This window comes from Morone saxatilis, unplaced genomic scaffold (assembly GCF_004916995.1).
Source record: "Morone saxatilis isolate NCDOM2014 unplaced genomic scaffold, NCSU_SB_2.0 Contig11, whole genome shotgun sequence".
Classification (NCBI taxonomy): Eukaryota; Metazoa; Chordata; class Actinopteri; family Moronidae; genus Morone; species Morone saxatilis.
The window spans coordinates 18,887,107-18,912,220 of NW_023339663.1; the positions used below are offsets into that span (position 1 = coordinate 18,887,107).

The 25,114-nt window shown below is 37.8% G+C and overlaps 1 protein-coding gene across 1 annotated transcript in view; it reads right to left on the bottom strand.

The window, feature by feature from the left end:
* The window catches only part of ush2a (Usher syndrome 2A (autosomal recessive, mild)), a 197,984-nt gene that overhangs the window by 120,781 nt on the left and 52,089 nt on the right, over window positions 1–25,114 (bottom strand). The window contains 11 exon segments of the mRNA XM_035652071.1: window positions 944–1,074; window positions 11,176–11,299; window positions 11,711–11,817; window positions 17,136–17,283; window positions 17,938–18,113; window positions 20,588–20,869; window positions 22,911–23,058; window positions 23,214–23,337; window positions 23,556–23,784; window positions 23,905–24,063; window positions 24,414–24,577. Of these exon segments, the coding sequence (XP_035507964.1) occupies window positions 944–1,074; window positions 11,176–11,299; window positions 11,711–11,817; window positions 17,136–17,283; window positions 17,938–18,113; window positions 20,588–20,869; window positions 22,911–23,058; window positions 23,214–23,337; window positions 23,556–23,784; window positions 23,905–24,063; window positions 24,414–24,577 (1,792 nt within the window).

Here is a 25,114-nt window from a genome sequence, read left to right on the forward strand (position 1 = left end):
GTGTGTGTGGTGTGTGTGGGGGTGTGTGTGTGTGTGTGTGTGTGTGTGTGTGTGTGTGTGCAAGGGTGCAAAGCTTAATTAGCTTGCAATTGGTATTCACGCGTGGTGACTGCAGGGAATGAGTTAATTGCAGTCCAATTCAAACGTTGACACACTTTCAAAGTTTTTTCCCCTCTCCCTGTCTCCCTGACAGAAACCAATGAGGGGCTACAGATCACATTTATTAGATGAGAGCAAGTGAGGGAGAAAATGGGAGAGAGACAGAGACAGAGAGAGAGAGAGAGAGAAAGAGAAAGAGAGAGGGGAAGAAAAAATGAGAAAGACAGAGGTGGATCAGAAGAAAAAGGAGAAAAAGACGAGAAGGAAGGTGAGCGAGTAAGTAAAGTGTGTAGAATGAAGTAATACAATAAGAGACTGAACAAATGAGAGAATGTGAGTGAATAAATTGGTTAAATGGCCATTAAGGATAAATAAAATATTGGCGTATTCATCTGTGAAATATGGTACTGTAGAGAAAGGTACACTTACTGTAAATTACAGATGGTAGTAAAGCTAGATTTAGGTGTTTCCATATAAGTGGAAGAAGACAAAATGTCCCACAAGAAAAGATATAAAGAGTAATACCCAAACTGAAATAAAATAATAATTATAATAATAATAATAATAATTATAATAATAATAACATGGAATCCCCTCCTTTTTAAATAAACTCTGGTTGATGCTGACATCTTCCTGACTAGCCTGTTAGCTTTGTTGCACTTTTGTAAAACACATAGAGAAAACAACTGATTCCAATCAGCTTTTGTAAGGTCTTATTTGAGGTTGCATTACGCAGCCATATGATTGATTTATATTATTATGCATATCAGTCTCGAAATATCAGTTATTTATGCTCACATTCAAAACAGTAAAACAAAACTAAAAAAACTAAAACTTTACATACCTGCGGGTCAAACAAAAAGTAAGGGCGTCCATTTTTTATCTGAATGGCCAGGAACTCTTCCTGATTTCCTGGAGAGAAGGCACAGAGCAGCAGGCCATCTGGGGACAGAGTCTTAAAACTCAACTCAACACCTGATACAAAGTAAAGTCAGGAACAAGTGTGTGTAGAGACAGAGATAGAGCAGGAGAGAGAAATAAAAATAATACATTATAAAATGTGAAAAATATAACAGTATCAGATTGGAATACTTTAATAAGTTAAATTCAATAATTCCAAACTTTAAAGAGTTAAATGACAATGAAAGATTGTTAGATTATATTAGGAGAGGGACATGCAGTAAACATAGCTGCACAATATGTGACTGCATGTCTCAAAGTGAGGGAGAGATATAAAATAATATTACTGAATGTGAGAAATCAACATCTTGTTGTACATATGGAACACACAAACACAAACAAACTAGTATTTTCTTGTTTTTATTCATCTACTTATTGTATTGTATTTAATGAATAGTAGTTTTATGAAATGTAATTCTTAGGGACTGTTTTCTTCATTAATTGAATTCTTTTTTCTTTTTTAGAATTGTGTTTGTTGTTAATGTGTAATTATTAACCCTTTGGCAATAATTGTTAACATTCATGTTATTCAAAGCATTATTATTTTTATTTAATTTGTTCGCAGGTATTAATTTAACATTGGTTAAACAATACGTTCAATACCTGTCAAATTTCTACACATTGTAAAAAATTCATCTTTACAATAAAATAAAGTGAAGGAGCCAAGTAAAAAACCCATAAAACAGCCCTTAAACCTTTTAAATGCCACTGGACCCACTGGGGGGTTGGTCATGGCAGCTGTTATCAGGGCGTAACTCAATAAGGGACCTGTAGTGTCCCAGTGTTAAACCTGGCCATTTAGATATCACATAGCACCCAGCGTTTACCATCTAACCTAAAGAGAGGGTTCATCTCTGCATGAACAAGTTCTAATTGAGAGTTTTTACAGGAATCAGCACAGTGGAATATATGTGTACTTCTTCCTTCTCTCTCCAGACTTTCAGAATTACTAGTTTAATTTGTTCAAATCCATAAGATGTACATGGCAAATCCCCCAAACACTACTTGCACAGCACTGCAGTACAAGGGTCACAACCCTTAGTTATAGCATTAACATAACCCTCACTCAGAGCTTTCGTGTAAGGTCTAATAGTTCTCTTCAGTTTTTGAAGTGAGGAACTGTATACCATATATGTCTCTTTACAGTTTACAAGTAAAACAGAGACAAAGATTGTGTACATTTATTTCTTCACACATCTCAATCTAGTTCACTGCTTCCTACCTGGACTTAAGCTGTCTTCATTTCCACTGTAAGCCAACCATCTAGAATAATCTTACCACTAAGATGAAAAACATTAATTTCAGAGGACTGTCTGAGTAGACAGACCTATTCTCACCCTCAATCTCTTGCTTTTATTTCTTAAGCCACAATATCCTATTTAATATTATAGTAAAGACAAAGAAATTAAAAGAGTAGGGTCTCATTAAGATACAGATTTTTATGAAAACACAAAAAACATAACCGTTGACAAAATGGAAATTAAGCTTCCCTGATCCATTGTGGATCCCAGTGTTGTTAAAGCCCATTAAAGTTTCCCTCCAAATTTAACATACTAGTAGCAACTGATTTAAGATCATTTTTACAGGATTTAGCTCATTGCTCTTCTGCATTGTTTTATATGTTTGTGGCGAACTTCAATGTTCAATGTGACATAACCAAGTTCTCCTGCATCTCTCAAATAAAACCTAATTATGTTATTCCTAAATACAATAAATATACCAATATAATATCTTAAATCCTGGAATCACAACAGATTTGGGGTATGAGGAAACAATGGTTATGAAGAATATAATTTAATATTTGAACAGGGCATTAACTGACCAAAAAGTTACATCTACTGTATCATTCCAGTACAGCTGTCCTGCTTCTGTTGTAAATAGTAGGGTGCCTCGTTTGTTAATGTGAATGTGAATCAAAGCTTCAGCAATGTGGGAAACTTGTGGGTTCTTATACCAGCAGGACCTCTAACAGACACACACACCCACAGACAGCACAGAATTCAGTCAGCGTGCTGTCTTGTCATGTTACTATGGATCAGAGATTGGATCTTAATCCACTACTAGATCCACATAGTGACACAGAGGATACAATTGTATGTGTGTGTCTGTGAGTACGTGTGTGTTTCTTCCGCTCTGTCTGTCTCTGAAGGGAACAGAAGTGTGGGAAGATCTGAGGAGTTGAATGGAGGCAGTCCAGGGTTCATCAAAAGCCGGTGTTAGCAAAATAATTAGTGTGTGAATTCACTTAACATGGAGAGAAGTCAAACAGTTACATGGCAAGCTAAAAATGAATACAGATTAGCCATTTCAAAGCTCCCAGTTTTCACACCATTTTGAACAAAAATACATTCTCCATGTTGTTACTTTGGGTCTATTTGTAACTGGATATATTGTAATACAAGTGTGTAGTGAGAGCTGTAGAGTGACAGGAAAGGGGAGAGAGAAGAAGAAAGAGAGAGAGAGAGAGAGAGAGAGAGAGAGAGGGGATGACATGCAACAAAAGGGCCACAGGTCAGGGTTGAACCCATGGCCCCTGCAGCAAGGACCCAGCCCTGGCACATGGAGGGCCAGATCCACCAGGCGAGCCACCCAGGTGCCCCAGTAAAAACATTTTGACCTCCCCAATTTCCCAATTTCCCACTGAGCTGATAAAAAAAGGAAAGGACATCACTCAGCATGGGATTTAAATTAAAGGAGGACCAGGAGTTCACCTTAAAACAGCAGGTAATTGTGACAAGAATTATTACTGGTTTGGGAAGGAAAATTACCCAAATACATGCTGCAGACAAAATTAAAATCACCCAAAATGACCAGCGTAGGTGATGTTAAAATCACCTCACCTCCCTGGGAGAAGTAAATCCAGTCCAAAGGGGCTTGAGACTGATCCATTTCCTCCATCCATACTTTTGCCATGCATCTTTTATTTAGTTATTATATATTTTCAGCTCAAAGATCAGACTCGAACCCATGGCCACTGCAGAAAAGACTCAGCCTTGATAACTGGGGGGCCAGCTGTACTAGGTGAGGTATCAGGGTGCCCCAAACATAATCTTTGAAGATGTGGCTCACAAGGTATCGCAGGTTTGCCATTTCTATTTCAGTCTAGGATACAAGTGTTTTAGAAGATAAACTGGGCAATTCTTTTCCTTAAAATGGTCCAATAGTGCACAAATTAATAGTTGTACCTTGGTTAATGATTTAAGAACAAGTCTAGATGGAAATAAACATATAATAACTGTGGTAACAGTACACAGCTAAGACAAAGATGTTCTTTACATTACTTGCTTGCATTCAGTACATCAAGCAGGCATCTGTCATTTACATTCATGACCTTGTCACTGCAGAGAGATGAGTGAAGTCATGACAGATACCTGACATTACATTACCCCCCTTTAACCTTCTCTGTGTCTCTCCTGATCTCTCATACCTTCCTTTCTTTCTTCGTAACACTTTTAACCTTCCTCTCCTTTTTCTTGACCTTTTCATTTTCCTTTTCTCCACCTAATGCCTCATCTCAATATGTTTTCTCTCCTTGCATCTTCAATTTTGTTTTTTCTCTTCTTTCACTCTCAACTCTGCTTTTTCCCATGTGTCCTACTTCCCTTCCTCTTTTACCGATCTAACTTAAATAACATCAAACTGTGCTTTCTTACACACAGAACCAGTCCTGTACACAGAGGACAGGTCCATGGGACCCTAACACACACTCATTTGACAGTGGAGAAGCAGCTTAACTGTTATTATTTCTGCCTCATCAGCACAGGATTTCATATACATTTTATACAATACAAAAGACCTGTGTGCAATGGCCAGAGACATTAAATGGTGACTGATGATGCATTATATGCTGGTATATCTTCATATAAAGAAATTGTGTGCATTACTCTGAACTTTGCTGCATTTCACTGTCTTAAGATGGATCCAGTACTCCAATAAATGGCCCAATACAAGCCCCACAGTTGCCAGACAGAAGTAATGGTGTTAGGTGGATTAGTAATAGATAATAATAATGTCTGGAAGAGATACATATAAGGCAACAAAGAACAACAGACAACTATTGGTGTTGCATACACCGATCAGCCATAACATTATGACCACTGACAGATGACGTGAATAACACAGATTATCTGGTTATCATGGCACCTGTCAGTGGATGGGATATATTAGGGAGCAAGTGAACATTTTGTGCTCAAGTTGATGTGTTAGAAGCAGGAAAAATGGGCAACGTGAGGATTTAGTGCATCACAGTTTGTTGGTATGGGGCTGCATGACATTATGACCATCAGGGTGCCCAGGTGGTCATAATTTTATAGCTGATCGTTGTGTATAATATACAGTATGTTTATGTGAACCTGTTGCGATAGCGAGGGTCAGGTTGTCAACACATGCTTGGTCAAGGTGTTTGGTCCAAATGTACCACATCTAAGTGACAGTGCTCATGCTCAGCATTAGTTCCTTCAGATTTTCCCACAGGACTTGTGCTACTTCACACTGACAACCACTTTGGAGCCATCAACAGACAAACCTGAGTACACATTATGACAGGTGTCTCTGTTACATATAACAGAGTACATGCAAGCACACACACACACACAATCACGGAAACACAAAATACCAGCATGCCCTTGTTCACCTGTATACACCAGTATACCCCAAAACCTCACAGAAACGTACATGCTAAATATACACAAACTTTTTTCTTAACAGGCCTCACAAGTAGGATTAAGGAAATGTGTTTATCATTATACAACACAAGGTTGTCCAACAAAATGAAAGTCGGCAGTTCCTTCATGCTACACATAGAAAAACATAATAAAATTCATGGCAGACTAACATAAAATAAAATAAAATAAACCCAGTAAAGTAGTTCTGCAGTGCATTTTTTGAATGTGGGTCTGGGGGAATGTAAACAGCAGCAATGAGATTCACATAAAAAGATCAAGATTTTATAAAAAGCAGTTTAACTGTATTTGAGTACCAAGCATCATCAACTAAACACAGAGTTCTCTGGTCTTTTGTTTCAGTTGATTTGAAAAAATAAAAATTGGCTTAGCCCTTTAAAATCAAATCCAATCAGACATCATTCAATGATTTTTCAGCAAAACGTTGGAAACAAATAATGATTACAACAAAAATGAAGGAGCGACGGCTGCATCTACATGCACAGCTGCTGCCAGAAGATGTCAATATTTAATCTTCAACAGCTAACAAATACTTGATTGTAAAAAAGTAAAGACAATCTAATCACTTAGATATATTTCAATTTGATATACTATAGTCTTCCCCAAAGTAATTATTTTATCCACTGGCTTAATATTTTCCAAAATTAAGAAAGAACAAATTACAAGGGGGTACTTATTAAGTTCACTTTTCATTGATAGTGAAAAAATGCAAATTCAGGAAACATGAATAAAGTCTTGGACTTCGCTAGTGGACCACAGAGGCAACATTACATCCAATGTGATCTAATATAGCAGTGGTTCCAACCTGGGGGGTCAGGACCCCCATTAGGGGTTGCTTAAGCTTCACAGGGGGTCGCGAGGCCTTCTTAATTTTTAAGGTGTGTAAGAAAACTTTAAAAAGTATACAGAGCAGGCCTATATCTCAGCAATCTGGGCCAAAGTGTTGAAAAGATTTACTGACCAGACAATAACCATCCTTAGGCCTCACAGCCTGAGATGAAGAAACATGGCATATATAATCCATAACAAACATTTTAATGTTGCAGATTCTTGTTTATAAGCCATTTGTAAAGTGGCAAGGGATAGCAAACTGGGCTAGGCTGTGTGTAATCTAGAGCATGCAATGCAGACTATGGAGTCAGTCAAGCTTCCTTCTGTCCAGAACATTAAGCGTATGAAAAAAAAAAATACTTTTAAGAAACCTTTGTTAATTAGCATAACCTGTGTTGTTTTACAGTGCTGTTGTGTCAAAAAGTTAAAGTTTTTTTCATGAGTGATGTATTACTTAATGTACTGTAAAGAATACATTTTATGACCTACAAGTACATAAAACCAATTATACTCACACCATCAACTCTAGAGTTGTTAAGTGAGAGAATTATATTGTTTAAATTGAGTCTTTTGTAAATTAAAAATGATTAAGGACTGTTTTAAATTGAGTTTATTGTTCATACTTAATGTACTGCTTCCCTCTTCCTGTGCCTAAGCGAACAAAGAGGATCTATGTTATGTTCCACAATACGTTACATGAGCAATATTCAGCCACTTACAGTTTTAAGTAAAGTCTTATTTATTAGGTAGTATTGTTCCATGTGTTATTGTATTGTTTCTCCTCTCTCTGTCTCAGTAAACAGTGGAGGTTGTGTGCAATCATCTACACAACATAACCTGAATAACTCCAGTCATGTTAGCTCTGTGCTGGCATTAATCAGAGCCTGGCGTATTAATGAGAGCGCGGCAGCTAGCTAATTACACCCATAGATTCTGCAGCAGCCCATTAAATATACAAATGACAGAATTAAAGAGCCCAGCCTCTTCTGATTAATCTTTAAATGGGGAAAAACTAATGATGTCTGTGCAAACTTTCCCTTCACACATTTCTCCCCCTCTCCTCTCAACGTCAATGCCTGGCAATCAATCATATTAATTAAGGAAAAATAATTTGTATCATTTAACATTTCCCTCTTTCCTGCTCAGTTGCTGCAGTGGTGCTGCAGCAATGTACTGTATTAGACGTGTCTGGAAATTATCCAAGTCTATTTGTTCCCGCATTCATTTTTTCTTCTTTTTTTTTCTCCTAAACTATGTTTGTGATGTTTCATCTCTCTTCATTTACTGTGAGTTATAGAAATACATCTGGATTAGTGAAAATATGTGAAGGCCATCATCCTCGTTTCAATCAGCCCATTTAATGCTCAAATACTGAAGAATTACAAATGAGGAGAGAGGACAATAGGATCTGTCCTAAACCAATATCCATTTAAACAGACTATTGAATAATATCGTATTTCACTTGAAACTGAGATGCAGAGTCCTCAATTCAAATAGGAACAAGGAGAGTAGGAAGTCACATTGTAGGGTTTTAAAAACAGAAGCATTATAGATAAGATGTATGGACTAACATGCATTTATGGAAACAAGCACTTACAGAGTATTCATAATCACAGCATGATTGTATATGGTTATAGTCCTGTTTTATCTAAAGTAAGATTCAGTGTGGTAAATATTGACCTCAAGTGCCCTAAATTCATTCAGCATTAAGAAGCATCATAAATCTCAAGTGAGCAGACTTATCATTTATGGAAACATCCACTTCTATCACATCAATTGTACCTGGAAAACAACCTATTTGGCCAAAAATAATGTAAGTGGTCATAAAATTACAGGTGAAAGGGCAAATTTCATGTGATTTTACATGGTAAATCTTAATCTTAACTACGATTGAACATATTGGCCCTGCTCAAAGATGTGCCCTTAATTCTCATGTTTAGGAAATGAGAAAGCCTGCAGTAAGAACCTCAATGAACAATTTATGGAAACAACATATAATTAATATCCCTATAATGGTGCATAATGTTGATGGAGAAAAATTATGATGTGCTGTTTCCATCAATGTTGGCTGGGGTTGAACCCCATATGCAAAGTTTTCTCAAGACAAACCGCATTTCCAAGCAATGCATAATCCAAATTTTGGCTTTTATTAAATATGAAACACGAAAACAGAAAAGAAGAAGAAAATTTACAGTAGTCATTGTTGGAGTTACTAGCTTTCCATAAGACATCAACGATTGACGAGTCTCTCCTCTGTGATCAATTGACTCTCGAGGGGGCATTACACTGCATTACATTCATAATCCAATTTGGCTTTGATTTGTTCGCTGTTCCATGCGCTTCGATGGGAATAATTGTCTGTAGATGATGCTATTAGTATTGATGGTTGTGAAAGGGCGATGGTTTGAGGACTGCCGACACGTTCATGGTCCAGAATAGATCCGGTCTAAAAGTGATGTCTGATCCATTACCCTTTATGAAGGAGGAGAGCAGAGGAGATGAGAGGCACCTCCCAATAGCAAAAATCATAATCTATTTGCCTGCAGTATTCAGAGATATCTATTTACTTTCGTGCTGAAGGAGGATGGATAAGTCAAATAATCGAATATGTTGATTTGGTATAAAAACACAGTGTCCTAAGAGAGCAATGAACCTAGGAACCATGAGTAAAGATGAAGAATAAGACTAATAAGTATGACAGCTTTAGGGATTTATTACCATTTAACCAGAAATGGGTTTTTTGCTGATTTGCATTAAGACAACCAGATGCTGTTTTAACTTTTAGCTCTGAAAGAACACAATTTAAAGAGTTATCAAGTGGCCCATATCATTTTATGGAAGTAAGTTTGTAGAGGACAAAGAAGAGGTCAGAAATGTGCTCAAATAATAAGAATATCTGATCTGTAATCTTTATACATTATTAAAGGTTTGCTTAGTATGCATGCTCTGTTTCTGCCACACCCTTTTCACATTCCTACAGTCAAACATGTTTACAATCACATCCATGAGAACAAGTTATACTGAGAAAGGAGTTTAGAGAAGGGAGGAGCACAGAATACAAAAAAGTATTTCAACATACAAAGTATTTACATATTACATAACATATTTATGACTACTTATAGTCATAAATTGACTAGTGTGGGCAATGTGAATTTCTTTTTATGTTGAATGACTGATTTATTGCCAAACAGTCATTAGACACTGAATTACAAAAAGGTCTACAAAAAGTCAAACATATTTTTATTTTAATAAACATAATTTCAAGTCATTATCGTGATTTGGTTGGATTACTTTTTAATCTTTTAGGGTGGCTCACCTCTTCTAATACACTCCTTTCATTCTTTATCGATGTATATGTGACCTTCAAAGGACCTTAAGAAAAATAATATTTTCTAAAAACCACTCAGGTCGTGAAAATGTATGCACATGTATGGAAATTGTTGTTAATCCCTCATTAAAGCAGATTGTTTTTAGTGAAGTTGAAAACACAAAAAGTGGTCACTCGTTTTTCCTCCCTTTTTTAAACTTATTTATTTTACTCCTTTTGATTCTAAACCCTCGTTTCCTGAAAGGCCACTAAAAGCTAACACTTAAATCGGCTGACTGCCATACCACCCTGAATAGTCCTGAACTTGTTGGAAGCTAAGCAGGGTCAGGCCTGGTTAGTACTTGGATGGGAGACCGCCTGGGAATACCAGGTGCTGCATATGGCCGGTGTAATGGCCTTCGGGCTATAGCTCAGGAGATAGAGCGGTTCGTCCACTAATCAGAAGGTTGGCTCCTCCGGCTGGGGTCTTTGAGCAAGACACTGAACCCCAAATTGCTCCCAATGCTGTGTCATCAGTGTGTTAATGAGTGAATGTGACATGTAGTGTAAAGCCCTTTGAGTGGTCAGAAGACTAGAAAGGTGCTATATATGTGGATTTACAAAATCCTGTTTTTATACACTGACATAATGTTGGGCTATAGGCTTACATATTTCAGATGTAAAAAAAAAAAAACAGTACATGGAACCCCACTTTGTGAGTGGCAAACATTATAGTATTTTTGATAGGACAAGACCAATGCAGAGAGCTTTGTTGACTCAATTATGGTTGATCACATAAGGATAACACAAAGTCAGGAGTTTGTCCACCAATGTAAATTCATTTAGGAAATTTCATCATGCAGTTTTAACATGACTTGAAAAGGTTGTCTCTATGACACAGAGAGACAAAACTGGTAATACGAGGTTTGTGCAGGACAGTGACGTAATCTCGAGTGGCATCGAAGAGCTTTGCCCGCTCAAATCCCACTGATTAGTATCAGCAGTCATTAATTATGAGCGTCAGACTGGGTGATGTTCTCAGATGAAGCAGAACATGTTTGGCTGTGCAGCTCAACCCTCTAATGATGCTGGTAAACAGAAAGATAATTGTCCTTTAAGATGACTGGGGAAGTCATTCTAAAAGAATGTCACTAGAAGACTGAGACTGCTGAACAACACAAAAATATACCAACGAATGTGTACACATACGCACAAGTACAGTATATAGCAATGTAGACAAGACATGCTGCCCATACACACACAGGTATCTGCATGTAGCCAGACATTTATTCTTACCTGTGAAGTCAGTGTTGACAGGAAGGGTGTCACTGGGAAACTGGTAGTAACTGTTTCCTGGGAATCTGGTTCCCCTGATCACAGGATCTTGTGGGTCAGAGAAAGAGACGTCTGTCCTCTCCACCTGGAAACAATAAATGAATGATGTGTCATTAGTTTTCCATATACAGTATTCAGTGATAGAATTAGAATTTGACCTGATAATGGCACTAGTCTAAAGTAAAGGGATCACCAAAGAGATTACAATTCACCCTAAGGGGGACTTGAACGTGTGTAGCAAATTTAATGGCAATCCATCCAACAGTTGTTGAGACATTTTACTCAAAACCACAAATGTCAACCACATGGTGACAGTGGATGAAAAGTCACATTGTCACCAAAGTCATTAGGATTCTTCGACTGGGCTTCATATACATCTGTACAAAATGTTGACGCAGTCCATCCAGCAGACGTTGAGATATGTGAAAACTTTGAGCTGCTGCAACAAACAAAGCCAATTGACATATACTGTATATAAGCTAATATTCTTACAGACCTGATATAGTGGATGTGGGCCATTGAGTTGGGCTGGGGGATCCCAGTCTATTCGAATGGTGGTTTCATTTACTGGATGTAATTGAGGTGGAGACAGTCCTGTTGGAGCTGAAGAGAGAAAGGTAGAAAATAAGAGACTGAATGTCAATGAATTCCCCATGTTACAGGGACTGTACATTTTGTAAATAGCTGCCCACTACGGAAAATATGTACATCAATTACGTAAGTTAAAATCCCAAAGGCTGTGGTTTTAATCATTCATAAAATTATTTTCTGATCTTGATGTTTTGTTTTTTTCCAGTAGAAACATGTCATCGGCTAATTTCTCTCATACCTACTGTATGTCTAGAACAGACAAAAGTCCCATTTTTATTAAATAGCGGGTCAATTTAATTTTCTTCTTTCACTTTAGATGTTAAATTTAATGTCCCTTTGAAACATACTCGGAGCTACTGGAGCCACAGCTTCCACATGTATCATGAGAGGAGATATATAAGAACGGAGAGAGAAATATAGCAAGTGATGGACTGGTGTAAAGATGGGAAAGATGTGTGTGCATTAAGTGTCATTCCATCATTGTGTTTCTGTGTGTATGTATGTGTATGTATGTGTGTGTGTAGGTGTGTTTCAGTAATGGTCTAAATGGTCTGTGGTAGGAGTAAATTAGCTCTCAGTGACAGGCATGCGGACCATCTTTAGTGTGAGTTCTAATAGAGCTCTTAAAAGGGAAGTGGACAGCTTGTCTTAGGCTGCTCATCTTGGCACATCAAACCATAAATTACTGCCAATCGATAGCTTACCAGTCTATTGAAATTGAGCTATGGTGACATTTAGAACACTGACTGTGTCACACACACACATACACGTACAAATGTACCCTGTTTGATGTGTGAAGTGCGAGAAAACAAATTATTGTTTTTGTTTAGCCAAAGTCTGCACCAGTGTGTGTCTGTGTTTATGTGTATGAAGGGCAGATGATTAGAACTGCTTCAAAATTACAGTGGAAAAACTGCTTTGGCATTGAATCTCTAATATGGGAAGTGCTTGTATGTGACATTCTGTAAGAGACAGTTATCTTGTGAACAGCTAAGCTTTGCAGTATCTGTACATGATCTGAACACAAGCTTTTCAATGCATCAGAGGGCAAGCCAGGTTTCCTGGGCTTCTGAGTGAAACCCAGTGGCAAAATGGACCACGCTCCGCTGGTTTTGAGGTTTGATCAAACTGGACTGACCTCAGTGAACTGGAGTGTCCCTGGATGATGTCTGACTGTGAGACTGCAATGGGACTGAGGGTATTATAAAAGGGTGAGTGAATCACACTCACCCTTTGTAGAACTATTGTCACCTATGATGGCACCCAACATCAGTTAACACCCCGAAAGTGTGTGTACTTTTCTACACAAAGAAAGATTAAACTGGAAAGGTTTAAAACTATAAGGAAACATAGTTTGTCTACTCTTTCTAGATTTCTCCAATTGCTGTTCTATAATGTTGTTAAAATTAATACGATTTTTTCCCCTAGATAAATCATGTATATGTTCTTCCTACTATCATCAGTGATCATTTAAAAGTGGGAGTGACACTGAATAGGCTTAATGCAAAAAGCCAAATTGATTTACCCGTGTTCTTGTATTTAAAACGTTCTTTTAGTCGCAAACAAAAACTCCAGAGTTGTTCTCATAGGGTCTTTATGCAAGTCGATGGGAACATTGTCCCTTAGACCCAACAGTGTAACATCACCTGCTAGCTTTAGCAAGATGTTTTTTGGCTTTTAACTTCATGTCAAACAAGATTTTCCTAATTTATATCACAGTACAGATGCAATGATACAGCACTGACAACTTTTCTAATTTTGTGGGGGTCCTGATAAATCAGGTATGATTGTGTGCTGTGTGAAATTGTTGAAACGAGCAATTTACGAACCCTGGAAAAAAAAAAAGATTACTGATTTAGAGTAAAAATAAAAACATGTTATTGCAGCTTTCCTCCCTGATGATCTGTGGGATTTGAATGTGCTGTCCTGTATTCTTCACGTCATGTATTCATTTCTTGTATCCTTGTTATTCCACTGAAACATACTTAACACTATGACACATTCAGTTTGACGAAAGCCACTTGCCTTATCATGTGTGTGCTCAAACACGCATGTACACCCACACACAAGGTTAACAGTCCACCAGAAAGGTTAATTTTAGCTGCTGACATGGTAATGAAGCAGCTAAATCATGGGCCAGCTCCCAGGAGCAATTGTGCATGTGTGTGTGTTTTCTGTTTTTACAGCGACTGACATGTCTTAACAGGCTCTTAGCGTACAGTTACACCACGCACGCAAGCACACCACTTATTGACATGGCGATCCCTTGCTATGCATATTTCTCTCCTCAAGAAGGGCCTCAGGCCAATTATGCGTAAATCAATAAAGTTCCTGTTCTGTTGAGTGGTGTTACAGTGTGAGTGTGTATGTGTGTATGTCTTTCTGTGTGTATGTCTTGTAGAACAAGCTTTTATGGATGTAGGATACATAAAACATCACCATCAGCCCCTGATTAGCCACTCACTTTACGTCGTGATCGATAACTTTGTGGAAAGAGACACACACATTGAAACAATTGCAAATGCATCCACACACGTACGGAAGAGCACGTTCCTTGTGTCGTTACGTCTGTCTCAGTGTGCACGCTAATGTTCAGTCATGTGCTTTGGTGTAATTCCAGTGGTTTCGCAGATGCTGTCTGCTCACTTACAGCAGATGGTAGCTGGCTCTAATGGCCCAGCCTTATGTGTGGCAGATTTATCAGTGCATCAGTACCACGCTCAAGTACACCTTACCAGGAATACCATTTAATGTGAGGATAATTTCCTCCACAAACAGTTTCGTTGAGGAGATATCACAATGTTCATTCCATTTCTCCAAGTTTTCAGTTTCTTTATTAAAATTGGGGGTTAATTAAAGAGTCTACAATTACAAAAGGTCTGGTGTGTAACATGTAGGAGGATCTATTGGCATAAATGGAAGATAATATTGATTGGTTTTAATTATTGTATAATAACCTGAAAATAAGAATTGTGTTTTTGTTACCTTATAATGGGCTGTTTTTATCTACAGAAAATGTGGGTTGCCTACCATGGAGTCCACCATGTTGAACTGCCATGTTTCTACAGTAGCCCAGAATGGTCAAACCAAACTATAGCTCTAGATAAAGACGAGTTTTGCAGCCACGGTAGTTTCTCCTACATGCTTGGAATGGTGGGTGAGGGTGGGGCAAGGGGAGGCAACTACATAACTAGATGCCCACATACTGGTCCTTTAAGGGATTACATACATACTTCTTATTATACATTCAGCTCTGTAAATTTTACATCAGTAATATAATTTGTTATAGAAAAATAATAAGGTAAGCGATTGGGTAGCATATTAAAAAAATAGTTTTTTGTTCAAGGACTAAGATTTGTTTGGATTTCTCTCTGCAGGATAAGAATGTGTACAAAGTATGAAGGGATTTGGGTTTCTCTATAAGAGGAAGAATATTTGGCTGAGGAAAACAAGGGTTGATTTGAGTTTTACAGGCAAAACTTCTGATTCTGAAGACAAAAAGACACATAAAACTAAACTGAGATGAAATATATATGTTAAAATTATGACCAGACAAAATCAGTTGAAGATACTTATACTTCTAAGGCTGTCTGTAAGAGCAGAAATCCACATAGAAAAGTTTAAAACACTGTAGTATGATTTGTAATATGGTTGACTAAAACTTCAGTAGCTGTAAAAAATTAGCAAGAGCATGTAAAACATTGAATGGTATTGTAAATGTAAATTTTTTTTTAGAAATGCACAAATATCCTAGTACAGCAAATATAAATGGTTGCAAAATGCAACAGCTTCTCACAACTGTATTTTATCTCATGATTACAGCTCATTTGCTCTCTGCTGTTCATTTGTTAAAGAGAGAGAAGGACTGTTTTAATACATCATGAAGAGGGTATGCACCTCCCAATAGCTTAAATTATGCTCTAAAATTATTACTAAATATTTTCGGTTAACTCTCGAGATGATAGTTTTAAACTGAATGAGAAAAAGTGATATGATATGTAACGCTACAACAGAAGCTCAACACCCAATGGACTAGCACATGCTATGCAAATTGTTTTGAGATAAAAAAAAAAAAATCTGCCAAACGGCATATGCCATTATCATTTCTTATAGTTGAAACAAGGGACATCTTTGGTGTTGGATGAAACAAAATGGTAGCAACAGATGTGGCTGTTAAAAATACATTCAAAAAGTCAACTGGGTACAATAAGCCATATTGTATTGTACTGTATTACAGTCAAGAGAAGTCTTTGGAATCACTTGAAATAAACATTGTCACTGTGTCAACAGATGTAGCCATTAAAAATACATTTAAAAAGTCCACCGATTACAATATGAAGTATTATTAATCACAATAAACACAAGGATGGACTTTTTGAGAATTGTATGAAATGAAAATATTCGGTGTGTCAACAGATGTAGCTGTTTAGAGTACGTTCAAAAGCTCAAATCCCTGAGCAAGTATTTATAGATGAAAGGATTTTTTTTTTCACAACCACTCAGAGCACCCATTGTCTACTCACCTAAAGGGATAAGCAAAACGAAAACAAAACAGAAAAAAACATAAAATGAGCACCAAGAGTAGAAACCATGAGTGAACAGATGGAAAAGTGTGTTGGAGGGTCAAGTGTGTGTGTGTGTGTGTGTGTGTGTGTGTGTGTGATTGCAATATGTATATTGCGGAGTGATTCATGTTCCTCTGCTGCCATGTGCAATTTTGTGTTCAAGTGAAAGCGCCAGGTAGAGATAGAAGTGAAGGATGAATTGAGTGAAAAGTGAGAAAGCAACAGACGGTCAGAGAGAAACAGACAGATAAAGACAGTGAATAAAAATTCTGTCTGAGTCAGACTGCACTGATCAATTAGTGCTCATCTCAGTCCCATAGATTTGCACTTGAGTTATTAAACACAGCTAATTCATTCTACTTCCATAATGGTTATAAATCTAAAGAGCGAGACATTTTGTGTGTGTGTGTGTGTGTGTGTGTGTGTGTTTCTGTAACTGTGTGTGTGTTTGATTCATGGCCAGCAGGAAGTGTGTGGTACGCCACATTTTTCTCCTTGTAATTAACAGTAAAGTGTTTTTACTGCGGCGCGCCATGAATATCCCCTCTGGTTAACACAACCAATGCTGTCGCTACTCAAGTACCCAATGACTGACTGTGTGCTTTTGGATGCGTGTGTGCATATGTCAGTTGTTATGAATACTAGATAATGTATTAGCCTTTTCAGCACTTCCCTATTTTCAGACTTAGTTTGTATAGAGTTGATTACTGTTGTGCTGCCATATGTACGTGTGTTTATGTTAGTCTGCAAATCTTTTTGTTTTACCTGCTGGTAGGGTCCGTCCTGTGCTTGGCAGACTGGTAATGCAACCTGTCTTTGTGCAGAGTGTAATAGTGAAGTTGTACACATGGTAAGGCTTCAGTCCTTTTACTACATAAACAGGCTGTGACGATGGTCCCGCCCTATGCAAGACCTGAAAAAGAGAAACACAGAGGAAATTAAAACTGACTAAATGTTTTATTTAATAAGGGGGGATAAAGCTATTGAAGAAAAGGGAGCTCTACATACTAACCTCAGTACTTTAACTTACTTTAACTTCGAACAGACACGCACTTGATGCTGTGGTGGCTGTTCACGTGACCTGACACTACGGCTGCACAATTAATTATGTAACAATTATAACCACCAGACCACCATGTTTAATAAAACATAATCTGCCTTGATTTTTTTATTTTTTATTATATGTTTGGCATTTCTACTTTATTTAGATAGTGACAGCTGGGAAAAAGTTTTTTAGGGGAAGAGGAAGGAGTGTGACATGTAAGCAAAGGGCTTGAAAACTTGTAATCAAAGTCAGGGCTGCTGGCAATTCAAGGACTCTCTCTTGATACACGGTACACACTCATCATCTGGGTCATTTATATATTTATTCATTCTCCGCTTCCAAACCTTTATTGCTGATGCAGGCGAGAGAATGTTCTACACAAGAGAAGCATAGTGAAACAGCGTTTACTTACAAATACATAAAATTCTCAATTGAAGGCTATAGGTAAGCTTTAAAGTTTCAGAGTTGTCCTACTCATTATGTGCAAGTACGTGTGTGTGTGTGTGTGTTTCTCTGTCTTACTTGGCTAATAAGCGGTGGAGCATAGGGATTGTTGGTCTGTTCAGTGAGCAAGTTGACGCGATATTCTGCGACCTGTCCTCTGGCGATGATCCCTTGACCTTCAGTGGAGCTCCACGCAACTTTGAGACTGGTGGATGACAGTGAAGACACTTCTGGAGGAGCCATCAACTCTGGGACTGGAAACATGACCACACACACATATGCACATGAAAATATACACATCACACACTATATTTAGACTCATAACATATCATTTCATACAATCCATGATAAAAAAAAATATTTGCTAAGATATTACAAATCTATTAATCATTAAAAACTTTAATCATGAAATATGTTGTAACATTTTCAGAATACATAAAAAGGAGTAGAACGTCACATTAAGAACCAGCCCCTGAAATATAGATAAGTTAACTAATGCTAATTCTCATCACAATATCTCTTACCTGTTTAAATCAATTAATCCATTATTCAAGAACATTTATTTTGATACCTAAACTTTGCGTATTTGCCAATACTGAGTACCAATCCGATAAATGTGCGTTAGAGATTATATATAAATACAGTATATTATTATCTTTTAAGTGTGTATTATTGTTAACATTGCTGTATGGCCTGGCTCAGTAGAGGGGAGCATAATTTTGCTATCCTGGATAAAAGGCAAACACTGCCAGAAAGTAGCAAGGTCCCGTGGCTAATACATAACGAGATATCAGATCGGGGCACAGATGCGTACTCGCCGATACCACATTTTAGGCAGTACTGGAGCAACTCTTTTACTTAGAAATTGTTTACAGTTTTTTGCAGTCAGCAATTTTAAGTGAAAACTATTCACAATGTATAAATGTGCAGACTATCATTAATTATAAATAAGAAATTATTTTTCTGCTGCAAACATTTAAGCAAAATCTCTCCTTACATCACTGTATGACATCTCTAAGTGTTTAGCTTAAATACTGCAAATCACCATCACATTGGTGCACCCATGCATGTCAATATGCCTCGACTTCAACTTCAGTAACTAATAGCTACATTTCTTAGAGTGCCTTGGTTGCACTCAGTACAGTGTGGGCAGATAAAATAGCAATAGCAACAGGGTAAGCCAGTTTATACAGGTAAGAACTGAGAAACTGAGAATATGACTCAAATCACTGCCTGCATTCTAGCTAGATTAATATCTAATTGGTATTTAATTAGCTTCTACAATGAATTCAACTTTCTGATCAGTGGTGAATCTACAAAGATGAAGTTCTTGTATTATTACATTTATCTGACACTAAAACCTGACACGTTTCTAATCTCTGAGATATGTAAATTTAGACTTCTAAACTCTGTTGTTGAGTTCTTCATATTTTTGGTGGTTTTCCTTTGACTGCTACCCTAAAAATAAAAAATGAACCTCACAGTAAGTTAATTAAAAAATAAAATACACATGAAGACATACATTAAAATCAAGACTTAGTGGATATTATGTGGATTTAATGGATTTAGGTATTCTGTAATTCCACAGTTGTGAGAGCCACTATTACACAACAGATTAGAGAGAAGGATTCTTTTATTCTACTGTTGATGGCATCTAGCTGTGAAATACTGTGAAATGTGATTTCTTTGCAGACATTACCACAGTCATATTCTTTCTTTCTAGCACATGTACGCGCACAAACACTGACACACACTCCACGTTTAAAATGGTGTTATCATATGCTTGTTATCCAGACACATAGCTTAGAGTGATGTTGGAGGCAATCGTTTAGTCCTAATGAGCCATATCATCTATTTGAAATTCAAATACCTTAATGAGTTTCCCTTCCCCCACATGCAGTTTTATTTCCTCCCTACTTCCTTACGTCCTTTTTTTTTCAATCCTTTTGACAAATGCTTGTTGTTGTTTTTTATTTAATGTGATGTTTTTTTACATTCATGAGTTAGGTTCTTTGGTGGACAGATTTTGACCAAAACATCACTGAAGTTATACTTTGGTGGTTACTCACATCTTGGATTTCTGTCATTGAACAATTTTATTATTTTTCCACAACTTGCTGCATTCTTCTGCTTGAGGACGGATGATCGGCAACAACCAATTTCTAATCCCTAACCACAGCTGAACAGATTTACATTAGAGGAAGTAAGATTTACAAAATAACTTCAAGTATAAAAACTACATTTACTTTAAATTTCAAAAGAGACCGTGGGAGGTTTTGAATGGGAATAATGACGTAGTATGGGCTTTTTATGGAGCCAGCCTCTTATGGCCATGGGAAAAAATCCAGCTCAAAGAAAAACCCACACTGGCCTCACTGTTAAGCAATGATGGATGCCAACTGGCAAAGAGTCTATCCTTTAACAACACTTGAAGGAAAAAAACAAAAAGACTGATTCTCTATGGGGAAACCCTCCCTCCTGATGTAATTTGCCATTGTTTTGTTAAACTGAAAATTGAATAATAAATTGATTTAACTTAAAAAAATACATAAGCTTTAGTTTTTTTTCTTCTTTTGGTCATTTTACCTTTATTGGATAGAAAAAGCTAAAGAGAGACAGGAAAGGTAAGTACTAGTAGCCTTGTTCATGGTGCACATGCTCTAGCAGGTGAGCCTCCAGGGTGCCCCAATGTAAGCTTAGTTTAACTATGATTACAATCTATACAAACCTCCCTCCATGGTGCGAGCTGTGGTCCACCCTGATGTGACACTTCCTGCCATATTGGTGCTCAAAACTCTCATCTGATAGGTGGAAAATGCTTGCAGATCTGCTACAATGGTACTGCTCTCAGGGGGTGCGACTGTGCTCCTATCGCTTTGCTGTGCTTCTGGGGAAGCACTTGGATCCAGCCAACCGGAGCTGAAGAACACCCTCTTCTCAACGGTAGGACTTGAGAGGTTCAGTGATTCCATTGGTCCACGTAGAAAGACCTCATACTTTGTGATAACACCTGTACAGAAAGCAAAGTACAGTAGTTTGCAAGTACTTATGTCCACAACACATGACACACATCCTCACTAAAGAGTTATTTCTTATTCCCAGGGCCAATTCAGCCTGTTTATGATAAAATAATCAAAGCTTCAAGTGTGTATTAGAAACTGTAGCCCTGCTTAATACTCATCCCTCTTGGCAACAGGAGGCTAAAACATTTTTTTATACAAAAATGTTGTTTTGAGGAAAATCTAACACCACAAATAATGACAAAGCCCTGGCCAGTATTTGGCCCTGTAGTAGAAAACAGGCTGATAATGATTAAGTCCTGGCTAGTCCTGTTTAGCACTCTGGTGGAAACCAGGCTATTGTTCTAATCTCTCATGCTCTGTTCCACTCGTTAATAGCAAAATGACAGAGCTGGGTTAGAATGAGGACAGAGCAGGCAGCACCAAAACACAATAAGAGATTTAGAGACCCACTATGGAATAGCTGAGTGTCCAAATGTTGTTATAAGTATAAAATACAAATAAAATCAAATAATATGAGTCTTAACGTGGACCCCTTGTTAAAAGACCCCATGTACCCTCTCTTTAGTGTGCTCTCTCTATATTTTTTTCCTTTTTAGGAAGTCTTTATTTCTTACTCTGCATATTTTTTTTCTCAAGTTTGTCTCCTCTATTTCTTCCCTTTAATATTAATATACTTCATACAGAGTAATTCCTACAACATTGAGTTTAGTTTCAGTCATAGTTTATTAGAATCCTTATATAAAGTCTCTAAACTAACTTGAGGCCACCAAAATTCTTTAGTTACTTTACTGAACTTTTGACAATCCTCTCTACCTCTTTATTAAGTATATAAAAAGTTGGAAAATGGACAGTAAATAATAGACCTTGCATGATCAATCACTGATGTGCTTTGGCTGATATATCTGTTCCTCTAAATGTTCATATATCATTAGCAACCATTGATAATGGTATATTAATTAAAGTAGTGATATTATATATCTATATATCTTTCATGTCTGTGAATGATCATTTAATTCCAAAATTTAAAATGTCTTCAATGACATGTCATGTATTTGTCAATTTCTAGCAATCCAAAGGCATCATGGAGAAGAGGAATACTGAGGAAAAATCCACAAAAGGTAGTGCTGAAAAGCTGGGCAGATGACATTAACAAGAATCCAAACAGATTACTATGGAGAGACTCAACATTTGCAAATCAGGATTGAGAGGGTCTAAGCAGTAATTCCAACACCAAGTAACACTGTAATTGTACCATCCCCCCGTTTAATCAGGAAAAACAAAAACTAGTGTTGACAGATGCACTGTTGCACTGTATATAAAATTGATCTCTTCCAGCCAATCTCTTCTTCACTTTCTCTTCATTTTGCAGTGATCACAAACATCAAAATAAACACAAACGTGAAGAGGCTAAATTGCACCTTGAGATCGTGAAAACTGACAGGGCTGGCCAAATCAGTGAACACACCCAGATCAAAAATGGTAGAGGCGTACAGGTCAGGACTGAGATTAAAGTTGAGTCCAGTCAGGAGCAATATCAACCATTCTTGACTGAAGTGATGACAGAGGAAATGAAGGAAGGAGACCCAGAGAAACCCATGTAACAAAGCTTAGTATGACACTGGGAGGGAAACCGATTAACAGAGAGAGAAAAACACGAGAGACACAAACAGAGAGAGAAACCCAGGTTACAGGGCTTTGTATGACACTGAGCCTTAGAGCCATTACAAAGCTCTCTGGATTTACCAAAGGCAGTTCCAGTTCAGTGCATATTTCTGTGTGTGTGTGTGTAGTGGTGTTAGTTGATTCAGTCTTCAGTGACACAAGCCTATAAGCCACGCTACTAGGCAAGTGTTTCATATAAGTTAAAAATGTGTGTGATTATTCTACTGTATAATTGATACATGTGTGCATTCTTAATTGCATGGTTGTGTGATATGTGTACAGTTTGTGTTTGTGCATGTGTTTCTGTATTAAGTCCTATATGTTGAGAACAGTACAGTATGCATATGTGTATGTTTGGGGTCCTACCATTTGGCTGAGTGGGGGGCTCCCAGGAAGCATGAAGTGTATGAGGTCCTGTTGCAGTGACTGTGGGGGCAGGTTGGTTTTGTGGGGGCGCAGAGGCTGTCAGATAAGACAGTGGTGGGGTAGAAGTGCAACCCCCAGAAGAACAAGCCTGGAGACAAGGTTATGATTTTGTCATTTTCATTTTGTAGGCCGTACATTTGACATAAAAATTGCATTCTTGCTATATTCTTTTGAAGGCAATGTTGTTGGATCTATTTTGCAGAGATGCAGGCACTAAAATCACTGTCTGTTTGCCCCACCTACCTCCAGTATTGCAGTGTATAGGGTGAAGGGCTTTAGGCCACTTGCCACCGCCTCTGTAGATAAGCCTGTGTAGTGAATTATGGGCTCTGCTCCATTAGATGACTCCGTGGAGGATAACACAAACCTGTGGGAGACAAAGAAAATGTGACAATCAATTCCTCATTTCTTCATTTTCCCATCTGCCCCTATCACTCTACTAGACCACATGGTTTTGTAATGTGGTTCAGTTAAAAACTAGTACTAGGATGTCACAAGGTGTGACGGGCTAAGAAATGTTCCATGTCAACTGCATTGTCCGTGGTTGAGAGGTCTGGAAACAGGCTATTGTTGCTCCTTACTTACCTTTCCACTGGGCCTGTGTCATTTCGTGGGGTGCTCCAGTTAAAGCTGGCGGTGGTTGGACCAGGTCGTCCCACAAGGTTTAAATGGAGCTGTTCTGCTTCAGGTGGTGCACCTAAAGTTTGGTATGAGGCTGATGCACTTATTGTCACACCGGCCACATTAGCTGTGACAAGCCAGTAAGAGTAGTTGGTGTAGGGAAACAAACCAGTGTCTTCAAATGATTCATGGCCTTAAGAAAAGAAGGAGGAAGGAAGGACAAAGTTGGGAAATTAGTTTGGAGTGGATTTATGTGTATCTGAAATAGTAAGAACGCAATTTAAGTAGTTTGAAAACCTGTGTGGCTACTTACTGAAAGGATAGAGACTTTGAACGCTATGCACTGACTGTCCATCCCTGATGAGTGTGTAGTTGAGTCTGTTTGAGTTTGGGGAGTCAGGTGGATGCCAAGAGAGACGAATGGAAGAATAACTGAGAGCAAAACCTACTGGTACAGGCTGTTGGAAGGGCGCTGCACAGGCAGAGACACAAACAGTGGAAGATAAAGAGATAAATACATAAACAGAGGGAGGTAAATTATGTAATTTTACAGGGCCAAACGGTTTGCAATTAGAGCATGTTAATTGTGTGTAAGTGTATTCTTAGTGTCAACAATAAGTCAGAAAGCCACCCAAAATTAGACCGCCATCATTGATATACCTAATCTTTGCTGATGCTTTAAGAGTTACAAACAATATGGTTATGTTTTCTTGACGAAAATTAGATAGGAAGACTGATCCTTGTCTGTACAATAAATATATTAGCTAACAATGTGATTTGTGTGTGTGTGTGTGTGTGTGAGAGATAGCATGTAAAACAGACCTCTACTGCAGCCAAAGTAGTTCTCTGGGTCAAAATGACTCGCTCCAGGTTGACATATGTCACACTTGTGTCCAGTTACCAGCAGCTTACACACACACACTCCTGAGTCTGGATGACATGAACCATTGACACTGCCCACTGGGTCACATGCACAAGGCTGGCACCTGGTCAAGCAAAGAAAAAGAAAAAGAAAAAGAAAAAGAAAAAGAAAAAGAAAAAGAAAAAAGATTATAAAGACGTTTTGTACAGTCTGCAATTTGTATTCATGGCTACACCTAGCTGGTTAAAAATGTGAAAACATATGAAATTGTTAATGACAACTTACTACAAACGTGTACCTTTTGATACACACCGTGTGCTACATTATGCTGCTGTACATATAAAAAAACTACACTTTTTCTTTTAACAAAACTACAGACTTGATGTTGACATGATGTTTGTAGAGTTTTATCAACCAATCACCTCACAGATCCGCCTACTTCCGTGGTTAGATAATTGCATGGTTGTAAAATAGCGCTTTGAGGGTCACGCAGTAAAATATATTGTTTCAGCTGTGGACGGTAGGTCAAAAAATAGAGAAAGATAATGCATTAGTGTGCAAATGTTCAAAGCTAAATTGTGACTGGGTATAGGGTTGTGTGTGGGTGGGTGGGTGTGTGTGTGTGTGTGTGTGTGTGTGTTTGAAAGGTGTTGGGTCTTCA